The sequence below is a fragment of the Zonotrichia leucophrys genome, chromosome 4 (genome assembly GCF_028769735.1).
Source record: "Zonotrichia leucophrys gambelii isolate GWCS_2022_RI chromosome 4, RI_Zleu_2.0, whole genome shotgun sequence".
Taxonomy (NCBI): Eukaryota; Metazoa; Chordata; class Aves; order Passeriformes; family Passerellidae; genus Zonotrichia; species Zonotrichia leucophrys.
This window is the reverse complement of record NC_088173.1, coordinates 34,942,674-34,965,072: the sequence shown is the minus strand read 5'-3', so window position 1 is coordinate 34,965,072 and position 22,399 is coordinate 34,942,674. Positions and strand designations below refer to the sequence as shown.

At 44.4% G+C, this 22,399-nt stretch overlaps 2 protein-coding genes across 2 annotated transcripts in view; both read right to left on the bottom strand.

Annotated features, from left to right (window-relative positions):
* The window catches only part of FAM13A (family with sequence similarity 13 member A), a 184,142-nt gene extending 164,799 nt beyond the window's left edge, over positions 1 to 19,343 (bottom strand). Inside the window, exon 1 of the mRNA XM_064711100.1 lies at positions 19,099 to 19,343. Within this exon, the coding sequence (XP_064567170.1) occupies positions 19,099 to 19,174 (76 nt within the window). The 5' untranslated portion in view covers positions 19,175 to 19,343. The remainder of the gene's footprint in view (positions 1 to 19,098) is intronic.
* Positions 1 to 19,931, bottom strand: part of GPRIN3 (GPRIN family member 3) — a 34,911-nt gene extending 14,980 nt beyond the window's left edge. Inside the window, exon 1 of the mRNA XM_064711107.1 lies at positions 19,571 to 19,931. The gene's annotated coding sequence lies outside the window, so the exon portion shown is untranslated. The remainder of the gene's footprint in view (positions 1 to 19,570) is intronic.
* Positions 19,932 to 22,399: the final 2,468 nt, after the last annotated feature.

The window sequence follows — 22,399 nt, the reverse complement described above, 5'->3', positions numbered from 1 at the left end:
ACCTTCCTTCATGTCTCTCAGCCTCTGGCAAACCTTAAGTACATCCTGCCAAGAGCCCTGAGCAGGACCTTGCCCCAACAAATCTGAAATCTGCAAAAGCACAAATAAGACTTCCAGCATCTCCACCCACCCACAACCATAAAAAAACAACTAAAAAGCAGCTCCCAAAGAAATCAAGCATCTCATCCCCTCATACCCAGAGACACACGGGTACCTCAGCAGTCACTCAGGGACAGATGTGTGAGGATGTCTGCAATCAGCTTTTAATAGGCAGGCACGGGTAATAAAAACTGTGTGGTGATCAGCCATGATTCAGCTCTACCGTCCTGCTGGCAGTTACCCTACAATTAGAAAGATGTCCATCTAAAAGGAAATGCAGCTCTGCTCCGAGACAGAATGTTCCAGCCTGTGTCCCATCTGTTCCCTGTGGGCAGCACCCATCTTGCCCTGGCCAGGAGACAAGCAGCAACCCCCACATCCAGCTCTGGCACCTGCTGATGGGGCCCTGGCAGGAGCCCCTGCACTGTTGGCAGTGCTACAGTGCAACTCAGCCCCAAAAGCTGGGCTACCCCCTCTGAAAATGTCATTGTCCTCTGGCCATGGCCACAGGCTGCTATGTGCTGTGGGTGTGCTGTGAGAGCATCTTGTTTGTGTGGGAGTAAGAATCAAGTGGGTATGGATTTACAGGTGCAACACGGCTTAGCAAAATTCTTCCACAATTCCAGAGAGAAAATGGGTTTGCCTTGCACTCCAACACTTTAAAGCAAGAAAAATCAGTATTTAGAAGTGATAGGAAACACAGTATCAAGATGGCTAGAAGACAACATTTGACAAAGAGATTGAAAATCCTGGTTTAAATTAAGAATTGTGATATCATCTGCTGCCATCGAAGTTTTGAGCCTTCAAAGTTCACTCCTTTCGCACAGATTAAAAGCCTTTTCCAGGAGAAGCTCAGATCCTCATGTACCTGCAGCCTCCAGAATCTCTCCAGAGAGCCTCACACATCATCAGAGGAGGGTGGCATGGCAAGGAACCACAGGAGGGCTGGATGAGAGCCTGAATGTTCATCTCCTTCTCCCGTATCATCCTGCCCTCTGCTTCCCATCAGCTCACCCTCCCAAGCACGCTCCCCTGGGCAGCAGCAGGGGCTGCAAGGACAGGCTCTCTCCCTGCACACCTCCTCCCAGGGCTACAGCACACAATGAAAAGGCTTTCTTCAGTGAGGCTACCATGTAAGCATGCAAAAGCCCCTGCTGAACCCTGGGCTTGCTGCAGAACAGCACAAAGAGCCCATCAGTCTTCCTCCTCCAAGGTGAAAGGGAAGGATAAATGGATTTATGAAAACAGCTAAATCAAACAACAACTACACGGACTGGCAGCCAGCTGCAACAGTTGCATAAGCTACAGCTATATTCCTTCCTCCTATCCTGGCCACCCTGGAGGGGAGGCAACACGAGGGTAAAACCCACAGGGATATACTTTTTTTGTTTAATAGCATGTTATTATGTTTAGCCTGATTATTTATCAGCAGTTTTTTCTTATTGCAGTGGCTGACCCTGGAAGTAATTTTTAAGGAAAGGCGGCCTGACTTGAAGGGTAAGCCATGTCTCAGGAGGAAGTCTGCATGCACACTCCTGACACATGTACATGAGGAAACCAACAACCTGCTGTCCTCATCAGGCAGGTGACTCCACACAGCTCACTGCCACTGCTGGTTTTTCTTCAGCTTACTCTTGCTTAAAAACAAGGTGTGGTTTTTGAGGAATGTGAACAGGAGGGTCACAGAGACCTCTCAAACACCACTTTTGTATTTGGTGTCGAAAGCAATAGAATTTCTAACAGCCAATGGGAATTTTGCTCCTTACCTATCCCGCTATCTTTCTGATAAAAGCATGGCAAAATTTAACCCCTCATTAATGCATGTTATGCAGCTGACTGCATTTGAATGTTAACAGCTGACAACGAAAAGCCCTTAGTGAGCTTTTTGTGAGAGGAGTTTAGCAGTGACCAACAACAAATACATTTTTCCTACCCAGCAATGCCAACATGACTTCAAAAAGCAGAGTGATCATCTTTAGGGATGAAAGCATAATGCTGGCTTGTTGCCCATGCAATTCTTGCAATTCTTCTTTGTTGCCCAGACAACTTCCAACAACCAGGATGATGTGGTTTACATGGACATTGATCCACTGGAAGCTAGACTAACACAAAAATCACATTTCTGTGGTCAGGAAAACATAACCACTGCTGAGTAGGTGTGTCTTGGAAAGGGTGGCTTCTAGGGACAAAGGCTGTTATGTACTCCTAACATGCTTTCAGCTCCTCAAAAGGAACTTTCCAGAATTTCATTATGACATCCTTAAGAGCACTGCATACAAACATTCATCTAGTGGCTGAAGCATCCACAGGAGCAGTTACCATCCTAGATAATCAGGTCTGATTTGCTTCTGAATAACTATATTATCAGAGCCCAGAGAAATGTATTGTAGCAGCACTTCTTATTTTAAAACCAACTTTGCAAATAAAGAAATTCTGCCTTGGAAGAGCCGTCAGCAGGATCAATGTCTTTTGCATAAGGTAAAACTCAAAAAATTATAACGTTTAACTCTCATGCACAGTATGAAAAAATTAAGTTCTCCTCATAGATCACATTATTTTAATGAAGATGCTGAGCTCAGTATTAGAGAGGGGAATAGATCTTTATATAACAGGCACCTGGCAAGGGACGCATCCATTGTCATTTACAGGAGTTATCCTAACGGAAAAGAACTCCTGCAAAAGGCATGTAATTAGAGAAGAAGGATGCAGTGCCTACCCAGTCATTACTGTAACAGCAATGTGCTCTACTGTGTGATTAACCTAAGAAAGGCACGATGATGATCTCACCATGTCTGCTCTTACCTCCTGGCTATCACAAAACACAGCTCATGTGAATAGAGAGGCTGGCAGCTGAAACAGCTATCACCGTGTTTTCTTTTTTTTTTTTTTTTTTTTTTGTAAAAAAACCCAACAGTTAAAAATATCTTGCCTTCTTCCTGCTGCCACCTCAGCAGTTGCTTCCTGTTTTTTTCACATTGTCACTTTGCTCTGCTGCTGGCTGTCATTGACAGTAAGAGCAGCAAAAAGAACAAAATAATCTCCTTAGCAAACTGCCTCCTGCTAAACACCTTCTCAAGAAACCCACGAGAGGAAGTGCCATGTGCTGGGCCACTTTTTGTCTGATGTATTGAGGCTCTGCAGGAAACCAAATGGTTGCAGGTTGGAGGCCTTCGGTGCTCAGGGATAAAATCTGAGCAATTCTGTAGTGTCTTTACAATGCTGGTAAATGCTCTTCTGAGGGCAATGACTCAAACCTGTGTGTCCAGCTAAGGACTCTAAGCTGCTCACCTCAGTCACTCAAGCTTATGATGTGACTTTACTGAGACCATTACATGAAAAGCTGCCATCTCAGCCTCAGCCTCTTCTTCTTCTTCACTTGAGGCTATATGCTTTATTGGGTTGAACCCTGACACTAATGAAACTGGACCACACCTGCACCTCATTCATTACTTGCATAACCCATGAAGAACTGCATGTGGGATGTGGAGGAACCAACACTTGTAATGTACTGCAGGTAGCCAGTGAGACCCCTGTTCTTCATATCCAGAAAGGATGGAACAGCCTAACATCACACAGAGCACTGTAGGTGGGTGGGTGATGGATTCCAGTCACCTGACTCTAATGAAGGTCAATGCCAGATGGGAAAATGGTGGTAAAATATTACAAACATAAACCACTGCAGGTTTGCTTTGGTCTCCATCCAGAGCTGACAGAAGGTGTTGAAAGATGTATCTGAGTAACATCCCAGATGATAGTGACTGCCACTATGGCAGAGCTCATCAGGTAAAATTGAGAGAAACTGACTGCTCTGGCTCTTGGCTCGAGCAAAAGGCAATTCTGGCACTGATACCAACTCAACTCCCAAACCTTGCATCACTAACTTTGGGTCCTGAAATTCACCATGTAGCCAGAGAGTTCTTTGGGACGAAGAGAGGCTCTCAAGTCTTCTCCATCCTGCACTTACACGTGCTTGAACAAAGAGAGTGCAATGTTTCCTCCAGGTGAAGCAGCCAACTCAGTCACCAAGTCATTCTTTCAACACCTCCATCTTCCAACAGCAAAGAAAAACACCAACAGCTGTGCTGTATGATGGCTTATTTTTGGAACAACTCAGTATTTGCAGTCTATCCCACAGGTGTTTGATGGCAATAACTTTTTAAAGTTGCTCTTGCAGGGGGCCCAGGGGTGTAAAAATCTCTTATGCTAACAATTGCAGGAACCATCCTCACTTCTGTTAGAATTGTTTCCTAACAATGGCTTATACAAAACATGTATTTTTATCCTTCAATGTGCTTCTATCCTTCTAGGCCCAAGAAGGGGGGCTAAGGTATCCAACTGTCTGCCACATTTTATACTGTGATTTAAATATGATTTTCACAGGCTTAAGAATAATTACATTCTCTGCTTCTGAATTCTTAAAAATCTCAGTGCTCTTAAAACAAATCCTTATTTAGTATCTGACCTGGGAAGTCCCATCTCTGTTGGAACCAAACTAAGTCCAGGACCGCTTACTCAAGACAGACAATATTTAAGAGGCAGCAGTGCAAAATCTGGAGACCAGTTCAATAAAACAGGCTGGAAACAGAGACACAGAAGGTGTTGTAAGCCAAAGCTTTGCCCACTGCAGTATGGCACAGCCATATCCATACCCTCAACCTCTGCCTCATACCATGCTTACGGTCCAGTCCACACCCTGGAACTCTGCAAGGCTTACACCAGGCTAAAGTGACATCCCCACTCTTGCCAAAGGCTGGCATCTTCCAAGTCAGACTTCAAGATTTACACTGAGCCTATTGCTGGGCACACCTCTTCTCCTTATTTCTTCTGCATTTAGGACAAGGGGATTCACATTTATATTTATCAGGTGACTGAAGCAATGCATGCAGTGAGGAAGGCACTGGTAAAAAACATTGACTTTGCCTTGAATCACTGTCCCTCAGGATGACTGCCAAATTGGTTAATGAGAATAATTAGCATTAATTAAAATGACAGCTCAAAGGAGTTATATCACATCTGAGCTCAACTGAGTTTCAGGTTTACTGGAGCTGGCTGCCTCAACCACCTGGCCAAGCCCACAGCAGACATCCCCATGGGCAGTGAGACTGGCACTCACCTGGCAGCTTTCACTCCAGCTCACCTTCCAGCTTCTCATACTACACACTGCAAGCAAATCATGCCCCAGGCATTCAAACAAAAAAAGAGAAAAAATGATGTCGCACCCCCAAGGAATTTCTGAGTTTATCACCTAATGCCCAGCACCTCCCATCGGGCTGCACTGCTTTTTACTCCTCTTAGGAGCAGCTTTAGTTGCCCTTGCTCAAGCTGCCAGCATATTTAACCTGCAGATCTTAGAAGTGACCTAAGGTCAAGCTGTACCTTGCTAGAGCACAGCTGTGAGAGAGCAGGGCTGTGGGACAGCTTTGTCCTTGTTGCTAAGTCAGCTGGAGTGGAAGCTGGCAGGGTGTGAAAAAGGATCATTCACGGCTTAGGGTTTAATTACTGGACTCACATTGAACATCAATGCCCCATGCACAGAGGCACACTTGAAAGAGTGAGAAAACACATAGCAACCTTAGAGCCAGTATGAAAATCCAGACAAGATGGTTAATTTCCACACAGGACTTTCTTGAAGATTAGTACTAGATACTTCAACCAGTCATCTGACAGCTGTGAATGCACAGCAGCCTTCCAACCACAATTTGTTTTTATTGACATCCTGTTTATGGATACAATTTGAATTACCACAAACTATGCATACTTACATGATTGAAGACAGACATACACATAAAATCTGATATATGGTAACAAAGACAGTCATCTAGCCTAATCTGGATGATTAAAGATTGAAATCAAAGATGCTCAAAAGTGCTGAATAATCAGAAATACCAGTAAAGCCACTAGGATTCAAAAGTTGCTCAAAAACTATTTTTGAAAATACAATCTTTTTATTCCCGTTCTTATTCAAGACATGCCAGAAGGTTCTAACATACTCTGCCATTTTGCTGGTGGCTACATGTGAGCATAGAGATACTAAGCAGAAAAGATACAGAGCAAAGGTAGGAACCTCTACTTTTTCTGCCTCTTCAATACAATCCAACACAGATGAAGATCACAGAGAAGGCTGTGCAACAGCCCGTGTCTAATGCCAGTGATTCAAGTACAGAACACCTTTCTTCTACATCTCATCATCTACTGCTAAAAGCTGTGCAATCATGAGCCCAGCAATTTGGGCTTTAGTGATCCACCTCTGCAACCTCACAGAAAAAAATATTCAAATGAGTTCCTTCCCTTCCTAGATTCAAGTCCTGAATCTACAAAGAGAGAAAGAGATCTCTGCTAAACAAAAGGCAGAAAACAAAACAAGTGTACAGAATATGCTGCTGCTAACATTTGCAAAGGGAAAAACCAAACCCCAGGAAACCAAACCACCTTAAAGCTGAATAAGCAAAGGGTGTTACAGGCCCAGAAAAAGTACTTGCATGTACTCCGCCCAAGAAATGTACTTGCAACCACTGCAGATGCATAAGTGTTCATACAAGGAGGTAAGCACTTCTGGAAAGGGCTCTCTTACTGCTCTTGCTCTTCAGACAGCTCAGGCAGGGCATGGGATCAGATGGGGTATGAACATATGACAGGAGAGAACAGGACATCCAGTGTAAACAGGGTAGTAGTCTATGAGATACAGAGCCAGCAACTCAATAATCTTTTCATCTTCTTACAGACGAGCTGCTTCCCTTGCAGAGAGCAAGGCTGGCAATTCGTTCTGAAACACCTCAGTGGTGGTGTTTGCAGGGGTCTCAGGATGAGGGAAGGGACGAGGATCTGACTCCATGTTTCAGAAGGCTTGATTTATTATTTTATGATATATATTATATTAAAACTATACTGAAAGGATAGAAGAAAGGATTTCATCAGAAGGCTAGCTAAGAATAGAAAAAGAATGATAACAAAGATTTGTGACTGAGACAGTCTGGACAGCTGGACCGTGATTGGCCATTAATTAGAAACAACCACATGAGACCAATCACAGATCCATCTGTTGCATTCCACAGCAGCAGATAACCATTGTTTACATTTTGCTCTTGAAGCCTCTCAGCTTCTCAAGAGAAAAAATCCTAAAGAAAAGATTTTTCATAAAACATGTCTGTGACACACCTCGCCTAAACACCTCTCCTAACAGCCTGTGTGCTAGAGTAAGAGAATTCAGAGCAGACCAAGCAAAAAATGTAATTTGTATGTGGACAGAGGCAGATTGTGTCAGAGGACCAAGTAATGCCAGGCTCCAGAGCTGGAAACTAAGTGCAATTTATCAACGTGGCTGTCACTAAGGTGGGAAGCCTTGTCCTCCATCCCTGCTCAGCTGCTGGTCAGCACAGTCCAGGTAATTACTGTACCTTCATTTTCCTCATCTCAGCTCTCTTCACTCTGGTCCCCCATCTATTTATTAACAATCCTGAGCCACGGGGGTGGGCAGCCACAGGAAAACTGTTAGGTTTGTTTTACTCCAAGTCAAGAGGAGAAAAATATTTTTGCAAATGCAGACTGCCATGTGAGGTGGCTCGAGAGAGACAGATGTCTCATTAGCACTGCAGATGGGCTGAAAAAACCCCCATCACCACTTCAAAACTCTCACCCTTTTCCTTTTCCAGAAGGACCAAAAATGTGTTCTTTTCCCCTCGTGTGGCAGCTTTGCCTTTATTTTAAGGGAGAAACTGCAACACATAGAAATTCATTAGGCCCCTGGCCTTCTCTCTGGGCAGCAACTAGATGAAATGGCTCAGCTGTTGAATTTCAAGGTTAGCATGCCTCAGTCCTAAGTTTCTCCCACAAAACTAGAGTGCTAACGCTGACCTTTGGGAAAGACCAGCCCTCTCCCATATAAATTCAGTGACTTCATTCCATTTGTGAGGCTGACAACTGCTGAGTAGGAAGGCAGAGGGAGATAAGGGGTGAAAGGGAGACCTGCTCTTTCAGGAAAAAAATGAGGATGTGCACAGGAAAGTAAGTTGGTTGGTCCCTGTGATAAGAGAAATTCTCTGGCCCTCTGCCTCCTGGACCTAGGCTTGGATGCTCTTCCAGCACTGATTCCCCATCTGTCTCCTACTGTGTGCTCCTTGCCAGACCATTTCACAGCTTCATATCGCCCAAGGCCAGGAAACTGTTCACAAATGGTTATTTTAAAATTGCCTTTTGTACCATGCTATGGCATCCTTTTTGAAAGACAGTTTTAAGTATTTGTGATGTTGACCATGCTCCTCTCTCTTGCTGCCCCATGTTGCATGTTCAAGTTGAATAGTGTAAACATTGCTTTGTCTTTCTAAGCCTCTGATGAGCACTCTTTCCCATTTTCTGGGGTTTTCCTGGTAAAGTATTAGATCTCTCTTTTAATGGTTGACCAACGTCAAACACAATTCAAAAGGCTGCTCTCTGATCATACAGAAAGTATTTTTATAAAAAGAAACCAAAGCCAAAAAATCCACACCAAAAACCTTCAGACAAAAAACCCCAGATAGACTTAACTAAAAAAAAAAAAAGTGTCTATGCATAAGGGGGTAAAGCCCATTTTCCCAATGACAGCCCTCTTTTCAGTCACAAACAGAAAATCCTCTCTCAAAAGAGAATTAGTCATTAGGCATATATAACCAATTAACACTTAAAAGTTTCAACAGTGAAGAATTTAAGATCAAGACTAGGTGACCTCAAGATATTGATTCCAGCTAAATTCTGGTCCTGGAGGTCAGCTCATAAGCCCATGAATGAAATTCTCCATGCAATACACAAATGTTGATCCCACAATAATTCAAAGGACAATGTATGTTTTCATGTGCATTTCTTCTTCAAAATGCTCTCCAAATGTAAGCCAGCAGGTTTACCCCAAAACACATTTAACTGTGTCTTTAACTCTACAGTGCAAAAGAGTCACCATATGGTCTACTAGAAAACAGACACTTTTCATTCATGTCTACCTCATCTGCCCTACATTCATTATGAATCAGCCATCTAAGACAGGAGGACTGAAAGGATGATGTGGTTTGGCTTCCTGTCAGAACGGCAACTATGGTATTTGGAACAATTTCATATTAATTTAGTACCTCTGGTTAGGTACCTCTGGTAAAAGGCCAGATTCACCTCCTGTAAACGACAAAGGAATTACAGCCTTTAACTGCAAGGTCAAATTTCACCCATCTAATTAAGTTTCCTGTTCTGAGCAGCATGTTAGCTACTGACTTTGATATGATTTTTACAATAACAGGTGTGGCTCTGATTGCCAACTAGTTGAACTCGTGTGGTCATTAAAGACTAATTTTGATTGCTGAAGTCAAGATTATAGATCCCATTGAAAAAGAAGAAGGGGTTCAACAGACAAATGAGACAAACTGAGGCTGAGTAGGTGGCATTCATTAGTCACTAGAAGGCAGGCTCTGCTCCTGGAGGAACCACCACCACATGAATTGTCCTGGAGCATCCACACAGACGGAACTGATGAGTAACAGCAAATAACACTTCTTACAGAGCTCCGTTCTCAGGATCAAAATATTACAGGCATAATGTAATTGAAGCTCGCTTTCCTGGTACATACTTAAGGGAACTATTATTAGCTCTGTTGTCCTTTTACTTAATTTTCCTCTCCTAAGGCTTTTTAAGGAATGGCTCAGACATTGTGTGGGTTCTCTCCCTGTCATCTCTATGTTTGAGCTGGCTGCTGGTAGGAAGGTCTGCTCATATTCCTGCAGGCATGCCAATCTGGAAACAACAAACACATACAAATAGTCTGCCATGCAAGAATCTAGAGGAAAAAAAAATAGGAAAAAAAACCAAACCAAAACCCAACCCCAAACAAACAACAACAACAAAAAAAACCCATCCCAAAACCCCAGGGTACTATCTCATGAACAGATTCAGTCCACTCATGTTCTTATTAAGGAGCAAGTGTGAGTGTGCTTATTGTCCATCTCTTTGGCAAGCATCCTGCTACCTTTGTGTCCCCTCCAGCATGGAAAACTGTAACTCTAAAATAGGTCATTTTATTATGAAAATTTGTTTTCCAGGCAGTATTCCCTTGAGGTCCTACATATTATGAGCATCTTTTGAACTGGATAAATACTGTTCTCCTATTTCCCAATATCAACTCACATGTTTATGTGATAATGCCCAAGCATGGTCCAGCTGGAAGCAATTCTCAAATAGACCATTTAATAGAAGAGTATTTCTGAGGGAAAGCTCCCAGGCTTTATGATAGGGTATTATCTGCTTTTATTGCACTGTGGCCCCATGACTTGAGCTTTGAATTGTTCCTTAAATTGATGCATACCCCAAACCTGAGAGGAAGTAAAAACCCCTTTTCTCACCAAAGAAAAGACCATCTCTGAGTTTCTGTGCCTGCTTGTCCCTTCCCCTTCCTAGGCATCAAGCTAATTGAGACTCAAAACAATCAATAAAGGCTGGATTAATTCCTGAGTGCCAAAAGCACACGCAGCTAAATTAATGAAGCTAATCCTTTTGTAGTACCCATTAGTTAAAACTCCTCTGCAGCTCCTGATGCAGCTTGCTTGACTTCTCAGGAAATGAACGAACCACTATCATTCCTCAGTCGTAGTTCACAGTGCATCCTCAAGCATTTTTAGCACCACCAGCACACGGCCAAAACCACGGGCTGAATTCAGCTGATGAGCCCTGTGTTCTCAGGCACAGATTCTGCACAGCCCCAGCCTGAAGCCACCACATGCAGTGACAGCTTCCAAGTCTAAGCAGCCCTTGGCTGAGGTAGATGAAAGCACATTTGCAATTACCAATGCTCTCACCTATGGCATGAACAGCTTTATTTGAAGAATGGGGCAGCAGGCAGGGACCTGAAAGCCTGGTCACTGTACTCTGCCATGCCATGCACTTGAGGCTACTCCTTGAAACACCTCTTACCCTTTCTGAAAATGCCTTTGGTGCTGCAGCTAAGAACTGTCAAATGTTACCACAGCTGCCTTTGTAGATGGGATACCTGTCCCTATGGACAGCTGGAAACTGATGCTATTTTATGGAGTACTGAAACAGCCGATCTTGTAAGGCTACTGCTTAGCTTGGGCAGAAATCTCGGTCCTCAAACTCATGCAAACCTTCATAGCCTGTTCTAACAGCTTTTAACAGATACTCCCTAACTATTAACCTAGAGGGCAAGATTAACATTTTTATTGTAATTAACATGGAGAGGCTGTGGTGTGCAGCAGTATTACAAAAAGTTCTGAAAGCCAGCCTTTTGGAGTGGAATAATTCTGTCATCTTGTTTCCACACAGTTCTTCTCAAGACTATCATCTTTCTGACAAATATTTTATCACTATTACTTCTACCCCTTACTACACTCCCCAGCATGCTTATTATATTCCATAATTTTCTTAATGAGTCATCTCAACCTTAATCTTTCAATTGTGTGAAGTTTTTCATGAAACTGATAATGCAGAGGGAGGAGAGTGACTGTAAAGAAAGTGACCCTTTAGTTTGTTAAACACTGAAGTGCAATTATCCTTCAGCATTTCCTAGCCAAAGGGCTGGCTAAGACTGTTGGGGAGGATGAAACAAGAAAGCCTTTTAAATATGACTGCCTGGCAAAAGATTTTGAGAATACAGAAACTATAAGTGAGATTGAAATGAAAGCAACCTTTGAGATACCTTAGTTGTGACCAGTTGAATGTAATCCCCCCTGGAGGAAACAATTCCCTCTGCAAGCAGGCGGGCCTAAGAGTCAGAGCAGGCCTTGCAGCTTGGCAGATGGGGCCCAAAGAATAAGATTTAGGGTTTAACATATAAACATAGCATGGTAATGTAGTGATTCTTATAGGTTGTGTGGAAATGTTGTAAGACATGCATGCTGTAGTAGATTGGTTAATGAGAATCTGCATATTCACACTTAAGATGATTTATTGTATTGTAACGGGAGCTTCGCTCTCTTTTTGCTCTCTCTTTTTCTCGCTCTCTTATCTTTCTTCTCCCTTATGTTTTTGCTTGCTCTTGCGCTCCTCTTCGCGCCCTTTTCTTTCTTTGTCTCTTTGTCTTCCCTCTGCACTTTTTCACCCCCTCCTTTCTACATGCTCTCTGCTCTTAAACCTTTGCCTTTAACTCTCTTACACTTTAAGCCTCTCCTCTCTCGGGCCTGCTCCGAGCTGCGGCTGGCAGTTCGCAACAGGGCCCTGTACCCACACCCTTTGTAATAAACTACAAGTTACACGACTTGGCTTCAAAGAGATCTCATCTCTGTCCGTCCCTACCGTGTGTGACCCCTATCGCTCCTACATAAGACCTCAGCAGCCAGACTGCTTCCAGGAGAGCTGAGCTGGGGAGATTTAGGCGACTTTTACACCTCTCCACTTTCTGAAGTTGGGACCCGGTGATATCTGACTCATTCCTCAGTGCCCAAAGGCCCCTGGAAGCTGCTCTGAACTGCAGCTCCAGCAGTCTAAGAAAAACAGAGACTGGCTAAAATGCAACAGCGCCCTGTCCACATCACCCTCTTTGCTGGAAAATTTCTTACCTGCTTTGTTATACCAACTTCACAGACTTAACCTGTTATTTGACCCTGTTTTTAGCAAAACTCCACAGAGTCCTGGGGCCTCTGGAAGGGAAGGGACTGTTCTCTGGGCACTCAGCAGACACACTACTTTCTGGATTAAGATCTCACTGGCAATACATTGAAAGTAAACCTCTAGTCCTTGCACTTCAGAACATTTTAACAGTTTCTTTACTAAGACAAAATGACTGCCCACAAATAGAAAATAACTTTCAGCCAGGCTGGCTCTAGGTTAAGGGACTCTGCTCACCCCAAAACTGGCAAACATCACATTTCCCTGACCAGAGAAACCACGTGCCAGCTCTACTTGCTACCAAGAGGAACACTCATCTCTTCCCAAAACCATGTAAAATCAGATTAGTAAGCAGGCTACTGTTCTTTTCCTTCTCTGTTTCACCCAGGAAAGGAAAAATCCATCCATCTGAAAATTATGCCTAACCACGTAATTTTTTTTTCCCACATAGATGTTCATGAATTGACTCCTGTTTATGCAAATTTAAGGTAAACATCAGATCCTTTGTTATCTCAAACTGGAAATTCCCACTGTTTCCATGATAACATCTTGCCTGATTTTCTCAGCTTTCTAGTGATTATCTCATGCATGTAAAGAGGGGTCCTGGAGTCACCAGAAAATTCCTGAATTAATTCTTCACTGACTCCACTGTCATCATTTGAGATGAGCCATTGCTTTTTATAGTATCTTTTTCAGATTAGTAATAATGTAGCATAGTATTCAAGGCCTCTGTTTCAATCTGTTGGGTTTTTGCATGAAGAATATTAAAAATAATTGCACATCATTTTGTTTCATTTTGCCTTTTTTCTTGTTTGACTTCCCTTTTAAAAACTGAACTTTGTTTGTTTGCACATTAGCATCACTGGGAAAAAGATTTTCACCATTAGAATGCAGTCTGGTATTCCAACTGCAGTAGCCAATATTTGTTCAATGTTCTCCAAAAGAAGTAGGAAGGCACATGTGCATATAGAAAGCCATCCTGTTCATCCAGATAAAAATGCCAACTGGTGATAATTGCATGATGACTTTGAAGAGCTGACAGTATTAATTATCATCACTGAACTACAGGAGAATCTCAGGATAGAGGTGTCACTGTGAGAATTCAGGCAAACATTGATTACTTCTCAATATTTTTAGAAAAACCTTGTCCATTTAGCAGGAAAAAAAAAACAAACACCAAAAACAGAAAAAGGGAAAATAAGTTAGAGCTGTCTTTCTAAAGCTGAATGTTTGGTCACTATGTTCTGCTTATATTTGATGTATGTCTTTTTCAGAAAGTAAGAGTAGTCCTGTTGCAGGCTCTCTTTCCTGCAGTAGTCCCTTCAGTCCTGCCCTAAGCTTTAGTCCATGGCTGTAGCTGACTGGAGCACTAACATAACTCTTGCCAGAATCATCCAGACTGCCAAAGCTTCAGGAACGCTGCTCTTCACCAGCTTGTGTGTGCATTAATGCACAGGCACACAAATGGGAGGGGGTGTGTTATTACCATTTAACCACAATCAATACACAGATGATATGAATGCTTTTCAACTTAGCAATGCTGCTGCTTCCTGGATCAGGAGGTCACCAGACCACAGTGAGATTCCTGTCTAGCAATGTGCTTCATATCTGTTGTATCATAGTCGAATTTGACTGTGAGGGTTGCCTGAGAGGGAGATGATAAATATCTTAGAACACACACTTCTTGTGATCCTCTTCTAAAAAACTTCTCCCCCACTCCGTCAGCATAATATTTCTTCTCCAAAGCTAGACAACAGTGATATAAATGAGATTGGAAAATGAATTGCAACCACTTGCCAAGCGATACAAGCTTTCAGCCTCAGCTCAGAGCTGGCCTCCACTATGTTGGCCACAGACAGACACCCAGCAGCATGTGGCAATGCTGATAGCAAAGATACCAACAATTTAATAGAGCACTGGGTTGTCTCTGTCCCCCGTGATTAACTCCTCACTCTTCTAAAAGAACTACTACAGAGGGAGGCAATAAGCAAGCTCAGCTGTTACTACCACGTTCTACTGATGTATAATAAGTACAGTAAAACAATCAGTAGAAGTAGCACGTGTTGCTAACAACTACCCTCGGAAATATCATAGACACAGACACTTTTTCCTGGATAATTGAATAGATACTGTATCTTCCTGGATGTCTGGCTGAAGCTGGCTGTGGTAATAGCTTCCATACCTGCCACCAAGCTTTCTTACACAGGATCACAGATTCAGAGGCATGGGGGAGAATTTAGAGGCATGGGGGAGATGAGGGGAAAGAATTTAATCCACCTTCTGTGAACACACCTATAGCACTCTTTTACCACAATGCATGGTAATATTTGTCATTGTTGGCATTCTTCCCTCCACTTAATTATTCTCATCAAGTGCACCACTTGTGCACTTGTCCACTGCTGACAGAGGACAAATAGGTGCAAAATGCTATTATGCTGGTTCCCAGTCATTCTTACTCGAGTGCCCACCTTTTTCTTTGCCTTTCTCCCCCTGCACAGCCTGCAGGGAGTTGCAGGTGTTGGCACTGCATTTTCTTCCCTATTTACTCAGCAGCACGCTGACACCTCAACCCTCTAGGATCTGCTGCCAATCTACAAATGTGAGCTCCTAGCCACAGACTCCCAAGAGACAAATAACTCGATGTTAATAAGTAACTGATCATGTGTGATTAAATTTTTAATCAGCACCAGTCTTTGTTCCTATAGAACTGTTACTGAGTTCAAAGTCCATATATATACAATAAAAGATATACATATATCTTTTCTATTTTTACTATTTGCAAATGTAGACTGTATTTACATATACTTTCAAAAACTTTTCCTATAGAACAGTAATTTAATTTCATTCAGAATATGTCCAGAACTTGTTTTCCCGTAGTAAAATTATCCATATTTTTTTTTGTTGTGACTCTCAGGAAGGTGATGTTTACCTAAATTAGGTAACATCAGGTCTTAATGCAGGATTGCTCCTAAATCCACAAATATTCAGCAGATTCAGCCTGTATCCTAACTCTAACTCTGCTTTTAGTGTGAGAGTTATAAATTAAGAAGTGATGTGCTGCTAGGAGCATAATTCTCAGTTAGGAAATTTTGTTCTGCCTGTAGCTGTGAGACTACGAGCAGATTGCTGGTACTCCCACAGCAGTGAGGATTTCACAAACTGGAGGCAGGATGTTGTTCCCCTTAGCTTTGCCTGAGTCTGACAGAGGGAATTTATGGTATTAAAAATAACAGTGTCAGTAACAGTTTTGGGACCCAAATCTGACAAATTTTACCTCTGCCATAGTATCTTGCTAGTGAAATCTGTCCAACCTAGTGCTCTCAGTCTTCAGCAAGCCTCAAAAATACTATCTTCTGTCTGTTTACAATTAATTAACAGCCTGTAGAATTAATTACCAGCCACTATTCTTAATGCTGGGCTTCATAATTAAGAAATGTGTAATTTTTGGGACCAGCCACCCCAAGGAAACACTTACATATTCTTTTGATTGCAAAAGGAGTTGGAGAAAAGGTGCAACTATGAGAAGGGAAAGCATATGTTGAAAAAACTCAGATATCTTAGCTCAATCTGAGGGACAGAAGGGGAGTTTGAATGGGTGAGGGAAAGATACCTCTCAGGTAGCAACATTTCAGAATTTCATATTGGGGAGATATGGAATTGGACAAACACTTGAGAAACAATTTTTAAGATGCTTACACCAGCCTGTAGAAAATTCAGCAGAATTCTGGAGCTCTATTCAATCAGATGTGATATCTGAGCTCTGTGATGATTTTTCAGACTATTTATATTGAGTGTATCACTGTGTATACTTCATGAAATCTTAAGAATAGGCATTTTCTGAGACTTGTAATAAAAAAATCTTCATGAAATCTCAATGACACTCTTTGTCCTGACACTTAAGTTGTTACACAGTCAGAATGTACTGTTCTTAATTTTAACACTTTGAAGACAACTAGGTCATTCTAAAGGCTGAAACCTGCCATCATTATTTGTGCAAACAAACCTTACTCACAGGCATCATCACATCACTTACTCCATGGGATGGTCTGCATGTAAAGACCTTTAATTTCCAGACCTCTTACACCACCCTCCCTCCCTCACTGTGTATTAAGCTCAAAGACAGGGCAAGTCAAGGTGGCTACAAACACACAACCCCCAAACAAAAATAAAAACAACCTCAACCCTAACAAAAAAATTAATTTCAAAGAACTTTGTTTTGTACCATCTCCCACAGAAGGTGCCTTCAGACTATTCAATCTCATCATTTTGTTGAGATTCAAGATGCTACCTATGTGCTGCTGGAAAAAATGACAATATTCTGTCAAAGCCACCTAACCTCTGGCCTACACGCTCAGATATTGTGCTTTCTAGAGCGCTGTAGTCCCGGTTTAAGCACACTTCAGAGCAAGTAAAACTCACGACATTCAGGTTAAAGACTCTCAAAACAATGACACTGTGTATGTCAGCCTAGACACCAGAGCCAGGGTTGGGATTTGCACCTCTTTAAGACAGAAAAGCAATTCTCTCTCTCACCAACACTTGGAGGCACAGCTGAACAAAAGCAGTTACAAAAGCAATTCACTGTAATGGGCACTCTCAGTTTGCAGTTTATACATTACTCAGTGTAACTTCTTAGTACCTTTTACTCCAAGAGACCTTAAAGTATTTGAAGTTGGCTGGGTAGAAGACAGAGCTTTAGGAGGGAAATCCTGGGAAAAGAAGCCCTTCTGACTTCTAGAGGACACCAGAGCTCTATTGTGATTCCTGAGCTGCAGACTCCACAGAAGTGAGGTGAACGGAGGAGGGAAAAATCTCTAATATAGGCAAATCCAAAGGTATAAATGTAGCAATATTTAATTCAAATGCTCCTGACAACCAGCTTCTGAGAAAACCTTGGCTTCCAAAGAAGTGCAGAGATCACTGCCTGTAACTAATGGAACAGAAGTTCCCACCATGTAGTCGTGGGAAAGAAAAGTTTGTACCACTGGGTGAATAGACAGGGGAATACTGAGCACGAGGTTATTATCTCCACACGTGACATTAACGAGGGCCTTCCTGGAACCCTGCTGCTGTGTAGCACCGGAGGATGCTGGTGCAGGCTCACAGAACAGCAGCCCAGACATTTCTCCTGGGGAGCATTTGCATTCCAGGGAGAGACCAAGGGAGTCAGGTCTATTTATCTCATCAGAGACAATGCTAAGTGGCTATTTAATTACTGCCCTTAAATACTTGAGCAGAGAGAGATGATCTGAAACTAGATAGCTATTTAATCTGACAGGCAAAACATTACAAGATCTAGTAGCTGGAAGATGAAGTCAGAAAAGTTCAAAGGGGAAAAGAGATGCAAACGTTTAACAAAGCGATTAAAAATTGGAGCCAATTATCCAGGAATGTAGTCAATTCCCATCGTTGGAAGTCATTTAATCAAGACTGTTTGAAGAGGCTGGTGGGCCAGACGTTGGAACCACTGGGGAATAGTCTCTGCTTTATATTATGGAAGAGGTTAGGCTATGGGACTATAGTAATGTCTTACGATAAAAAACCCGCCACTAGCATTATTATCTTCCTTGACAAAAAAAGGATGAAGGACTAAAGCATTAATGAAGTCAAGGCCTGTATGGGGCACAGAACACAAGCTGAATGCAGACAACACAAAACCACAGACCAGGAGCTGACATCATCACTAGTTTTACCACCAACTACAGCAAGAGAGAGAAAAGGCCGTGAGGGATTCATGCCCAGCCCCAACGCCCCGAGCCAGGCCAGGGACATCACCTGGCCAGTCCTCACGGCGCGATGCTCTCTGACCGTGACACCCCAGCCCGCAACCCCCGCGGACCCTCCCGCTCTCGGCCGAGAGCCGCCACACCACCACGACCTGGGAGCCGCGGGCTCCTCTGACAAGCACCGGGGGGTACCGAGCTCAGCCTCACCGCCCGGCTTCGGTCCGGGTGCGCCTCTTGGCCCCGATCCGCGCTGGGGGGCATCCTCCGCGCCCCTGCGGCACCGCGGGCTCGTTGCCGTGGCGACCGCGCCGCGCATCCCCCGGCCCGTCCCGGCGGCGGGGGCATCTCAGCAATATTCCCGCCACCTTTTTATTTCTTTGATTAAGTTTTCCGCACTCCCAGACCACGCCTGAGCCCAAGTCGCTTCCAAGCGCCGGTAGAAACGAGCAGAGGATGCGAGAGGCACCCTCGGGGTCGGCCCGGCCGCTCCCACCCGCGGGTGCCCGCTCGGCGGGGCGGCCGCAGCCCCATTGCCGCGGAGCGGGGCATGGCTCGGCTCGGCACAGCTCGGACCTGCAGCTGGTAGGGCGAGGCACGCCCGCCTCGCCCCGGCACCTGCCCGCACACCCAGCCCGCTGCTCTCCGGTGTGTGCGGGCCGTGTCGATGCCCTGCCAGCCCGCTCCGCTCCGCTCTCCCGCCCCTTACCTCCGCGGCGGTGCCGGGGGAGCCGCGGGCACGCCGCCGCCGCGGGCAGGGATGACCTTGCGGAGAAATCCATCATCCGGGCAGGAAAACAAGCCGCTCCTCGGGCTGTGCGGCGGCGGGAGGAGCGCGGCAGGCAGGCAGGGAGGAGGGCTCCGCTTGGGCGGGGGCAGGACGGGGGCGATCCGCGCCGCCGCCGAGGGGCACGGGCAGCGCGGGCAGCCCGGGCTCCGCCGCCGCCCGCGGAGCTGCGGCTCCGGCCGGCTCGGGGGGCGGGAGCGGCGGGGCGGCGGCGCCGGGCCGGGCTGGGCTCCCCCCGCGGCCGCAGCGGAGCGGGGCAGCTCCCGGGCCCCGCCGGCGGGCAGCGACCGCAGCAGCGGCAGCCCCGGAGCGCTGGCCCCGCAGCGGCAGCAGCAGCCCCGCAACCCGCCCCGAGCCCGCCCGAAGCGCACGCAGGGCGCGGACACACACGTACCTGCTGCCAGGGAGACATTTCCCGCTGGCGCCAGCCCCACCCCGGGCCTCTCCTGGCTCTGATAGCGCGGGAGCTGGCGGCTCCTGTCCTCCATCAGGGCTGAGCAGGGTCCCTGGCAGCCCCCCGGGCTCGCTCTGTATTGCCACCTCTTCTAGCCAGCTTCTGTCCGGCTCCTAAGCCAAAACGGAGCTGCTTCACGGCAGCAGAGCCAGGAGCTGACACCTCGCACCCGGCAGCTCCATCCACCTGTGCCAGCCGTGCATTGTGCGCGGGGAGGCGTTCGGGCAGCCCGCAGCAGCTCCCGAGCCCTCTGCTCGCGGGTGGAGGCACAGGTTAGCGCCGGGAATCGCAGCGCATGCAAATGCGCTCCGGCTCCTGTCACGCTTTCAGTTTGGGTTGTTGTTTTTGATAGGCAGATGTGGCTTCCTGTGTGAAGCACTGCCCTGTTTGCCTGGGGAAAAAAAAAAATAAAATAGTGGAGTCAAGCGAAAAAGAGGTTTTGGTTTGGAAGTCTTAATTATCCGGAAATCTTTGATCTAATTTCGGTTTATTCCCACCACAGTGGAATTTTATCTCTCTCTGCTGCAATCACAGGAAATGGTTCTGCAGTGCCCAGAGACTCAAGTCAAGTACAGGTTTTCAACCGGGAAGGTTTTCACTCTTCTGCAATCCTTTAGGGATGAATAGGAGCAGGATTAAAAAAAATAACAAAAACAAGCCAAAACTGCAGGACAAGCTGTGAAGAGAGCTCTGTTGCAATATGAAAAAAAAAAAAAAAAAGACCAGGGTATCTAAAAAATAATTTTTATCCCTAAACATTGTAGGCACCAGTGAATCATATTCCCTTGATCCTTATGAATGGACCCACATTTTATTTACTGCTTTAACAAACACCCTCCACCTCAGTTATTGATCATAAATCTCCTTGACTCAAGAGTTAAGTGATCATGAAAAACACCTTATATTTCCTACCACAGCAAATATAATTTCTTTCCCCACAGCAGCCACTGAGATCAGCTTATATTTGTGTAGTAGCCATTCCTGAATGTGGCTTTCTGACAGCTATTTAAGCATGAAGAATTCAAGAGATGTTTTCAGTGTTCACTTACAATAACTACTTTTTCCCATATGCCAAAGCCAATCCAGCAATGCTCTTAAAAGCCTGAGCAGCCCAAGCATCCATCACTGGAAGGAGATTGGAGAGAGCTTCACACTTTATCAGGAAAAGATTTACAACACTAGCACATCCAAGGCTTCCCAGTAGCTCTTCTTTAGTTTGTTCTCTTCACAATTTTGTTACTTTATTTGGTGCTCTGGAGGGCTGAACAAAGCCTGGTCCTCCCTGTGCCCACATCTGAATCAAGAATACAAGGTCAGCTTGGCAAACTGAGTCAGTGTTCAACTCCTCTTCATTATTCTGCTAAATGAACTATTTTTAAAGAAACATTGCCAAACTTCCTACAATTAATCCTCCTGCCATTAACATTACTAAAGGGGAAGTTCCCTTTTTTTGATAAAGAAGGAAAAAGGCTGGATGATGCAATTTCCTTTTGTCAGCAATCACACTTTTATGAGGAGATAGCTGTCAGCACTTACAGGCCTTGCAGCTGCAAGGACTTTGTGGGACCTCACAGTCTACTCAGCAGGGGAAAATTACAATTAGTCTTGTTTTCATAAACCTTCCTAAGCATGAGACTCCTTATCTGGATTCCTGAGAGACCTTTCTGTTGACAATTCAGCCTTGAAAGTCACAGCAAGAAGAGTTATATGCATTCAGCTGGAAAGACTAGGGAGCTTTTCTATAGACTGTTGTGTCTGAAGCACCTTCAGAGCATGTGGAGAACTCAGTCCCAGAACCTGTGGGAAATTGGCATTCTGAGGCAAAAAAGAGAGAAACTGGGAGCTTTTTTTGCTCCAAGTCCCTGCATGTTCATTCACCTCGTAACTAGTGTCCATGTGTTTTCCTGCTGAGTTCAGATAAACCTTTCTTCTGTCTGTGCAGCATTGCTGAGAACCCCCACCCTGCTCTCAAGCAGCCATATCTGAGCACTGGAGCTACTATTATCATGTCTGATGGACAAGGAATTCCAAGAGAACAGAAGACAGTAATATAACTGAAATACTGCTCAGCTGATAATCTCTTTTCCATGCCCAGTAGGGCGTGGATGCTTTAGCCTCCAGATGCAGTGATGATCTGGAAAGCTGAGAAGAGGTGTTAAAGAGGTCATTGCAGAAGCTGGTTGAGATGATGCACTTTGGGCATGGCCTCTTTGTTTATGACTTCTTCTCACATACCTGTTTTTTCCCCTTTACTGTTCCCTGAATCACATTCTGCCATGTAATGGCTTCATTTGGTACATTAGGCAATATTGGTTTGAAAGACCTCTAAAGGCTTTTCTAAACCCTGTGATGAGCTCTGCAGTCTGCTAACCACTGTTCCAGCTGTCAAGAAAAGTCATCACATCTCACCACATCAATGCGTCACCATATCAATGCAAACTAAAGATTTAGATAATTCTGATTTATTTATCTGAATGTTTAACTCCCTTAATCACCTGTGAGTCATGGCCAATTTGCTACTACTTATCCATCCTTTTTTCTGCTTCAGTCTCCATCTATATGCATTGGGTTTATTTTGACTTTTTGTAGGTCTCAATGCAAAAAGTATTCATACTGAGGGCAGCACATAGATGGCTGCTTAGCTTTAGGCACCGTACTGAGAACTTTAAATAAAGTCAACATGCTTAAAATTAAGTGTGTGCATATTCTCAATATTATTGAGAAACAAACAACAAAGAATTGAACCTCTTTAACTTGAAGTGAAAGCAT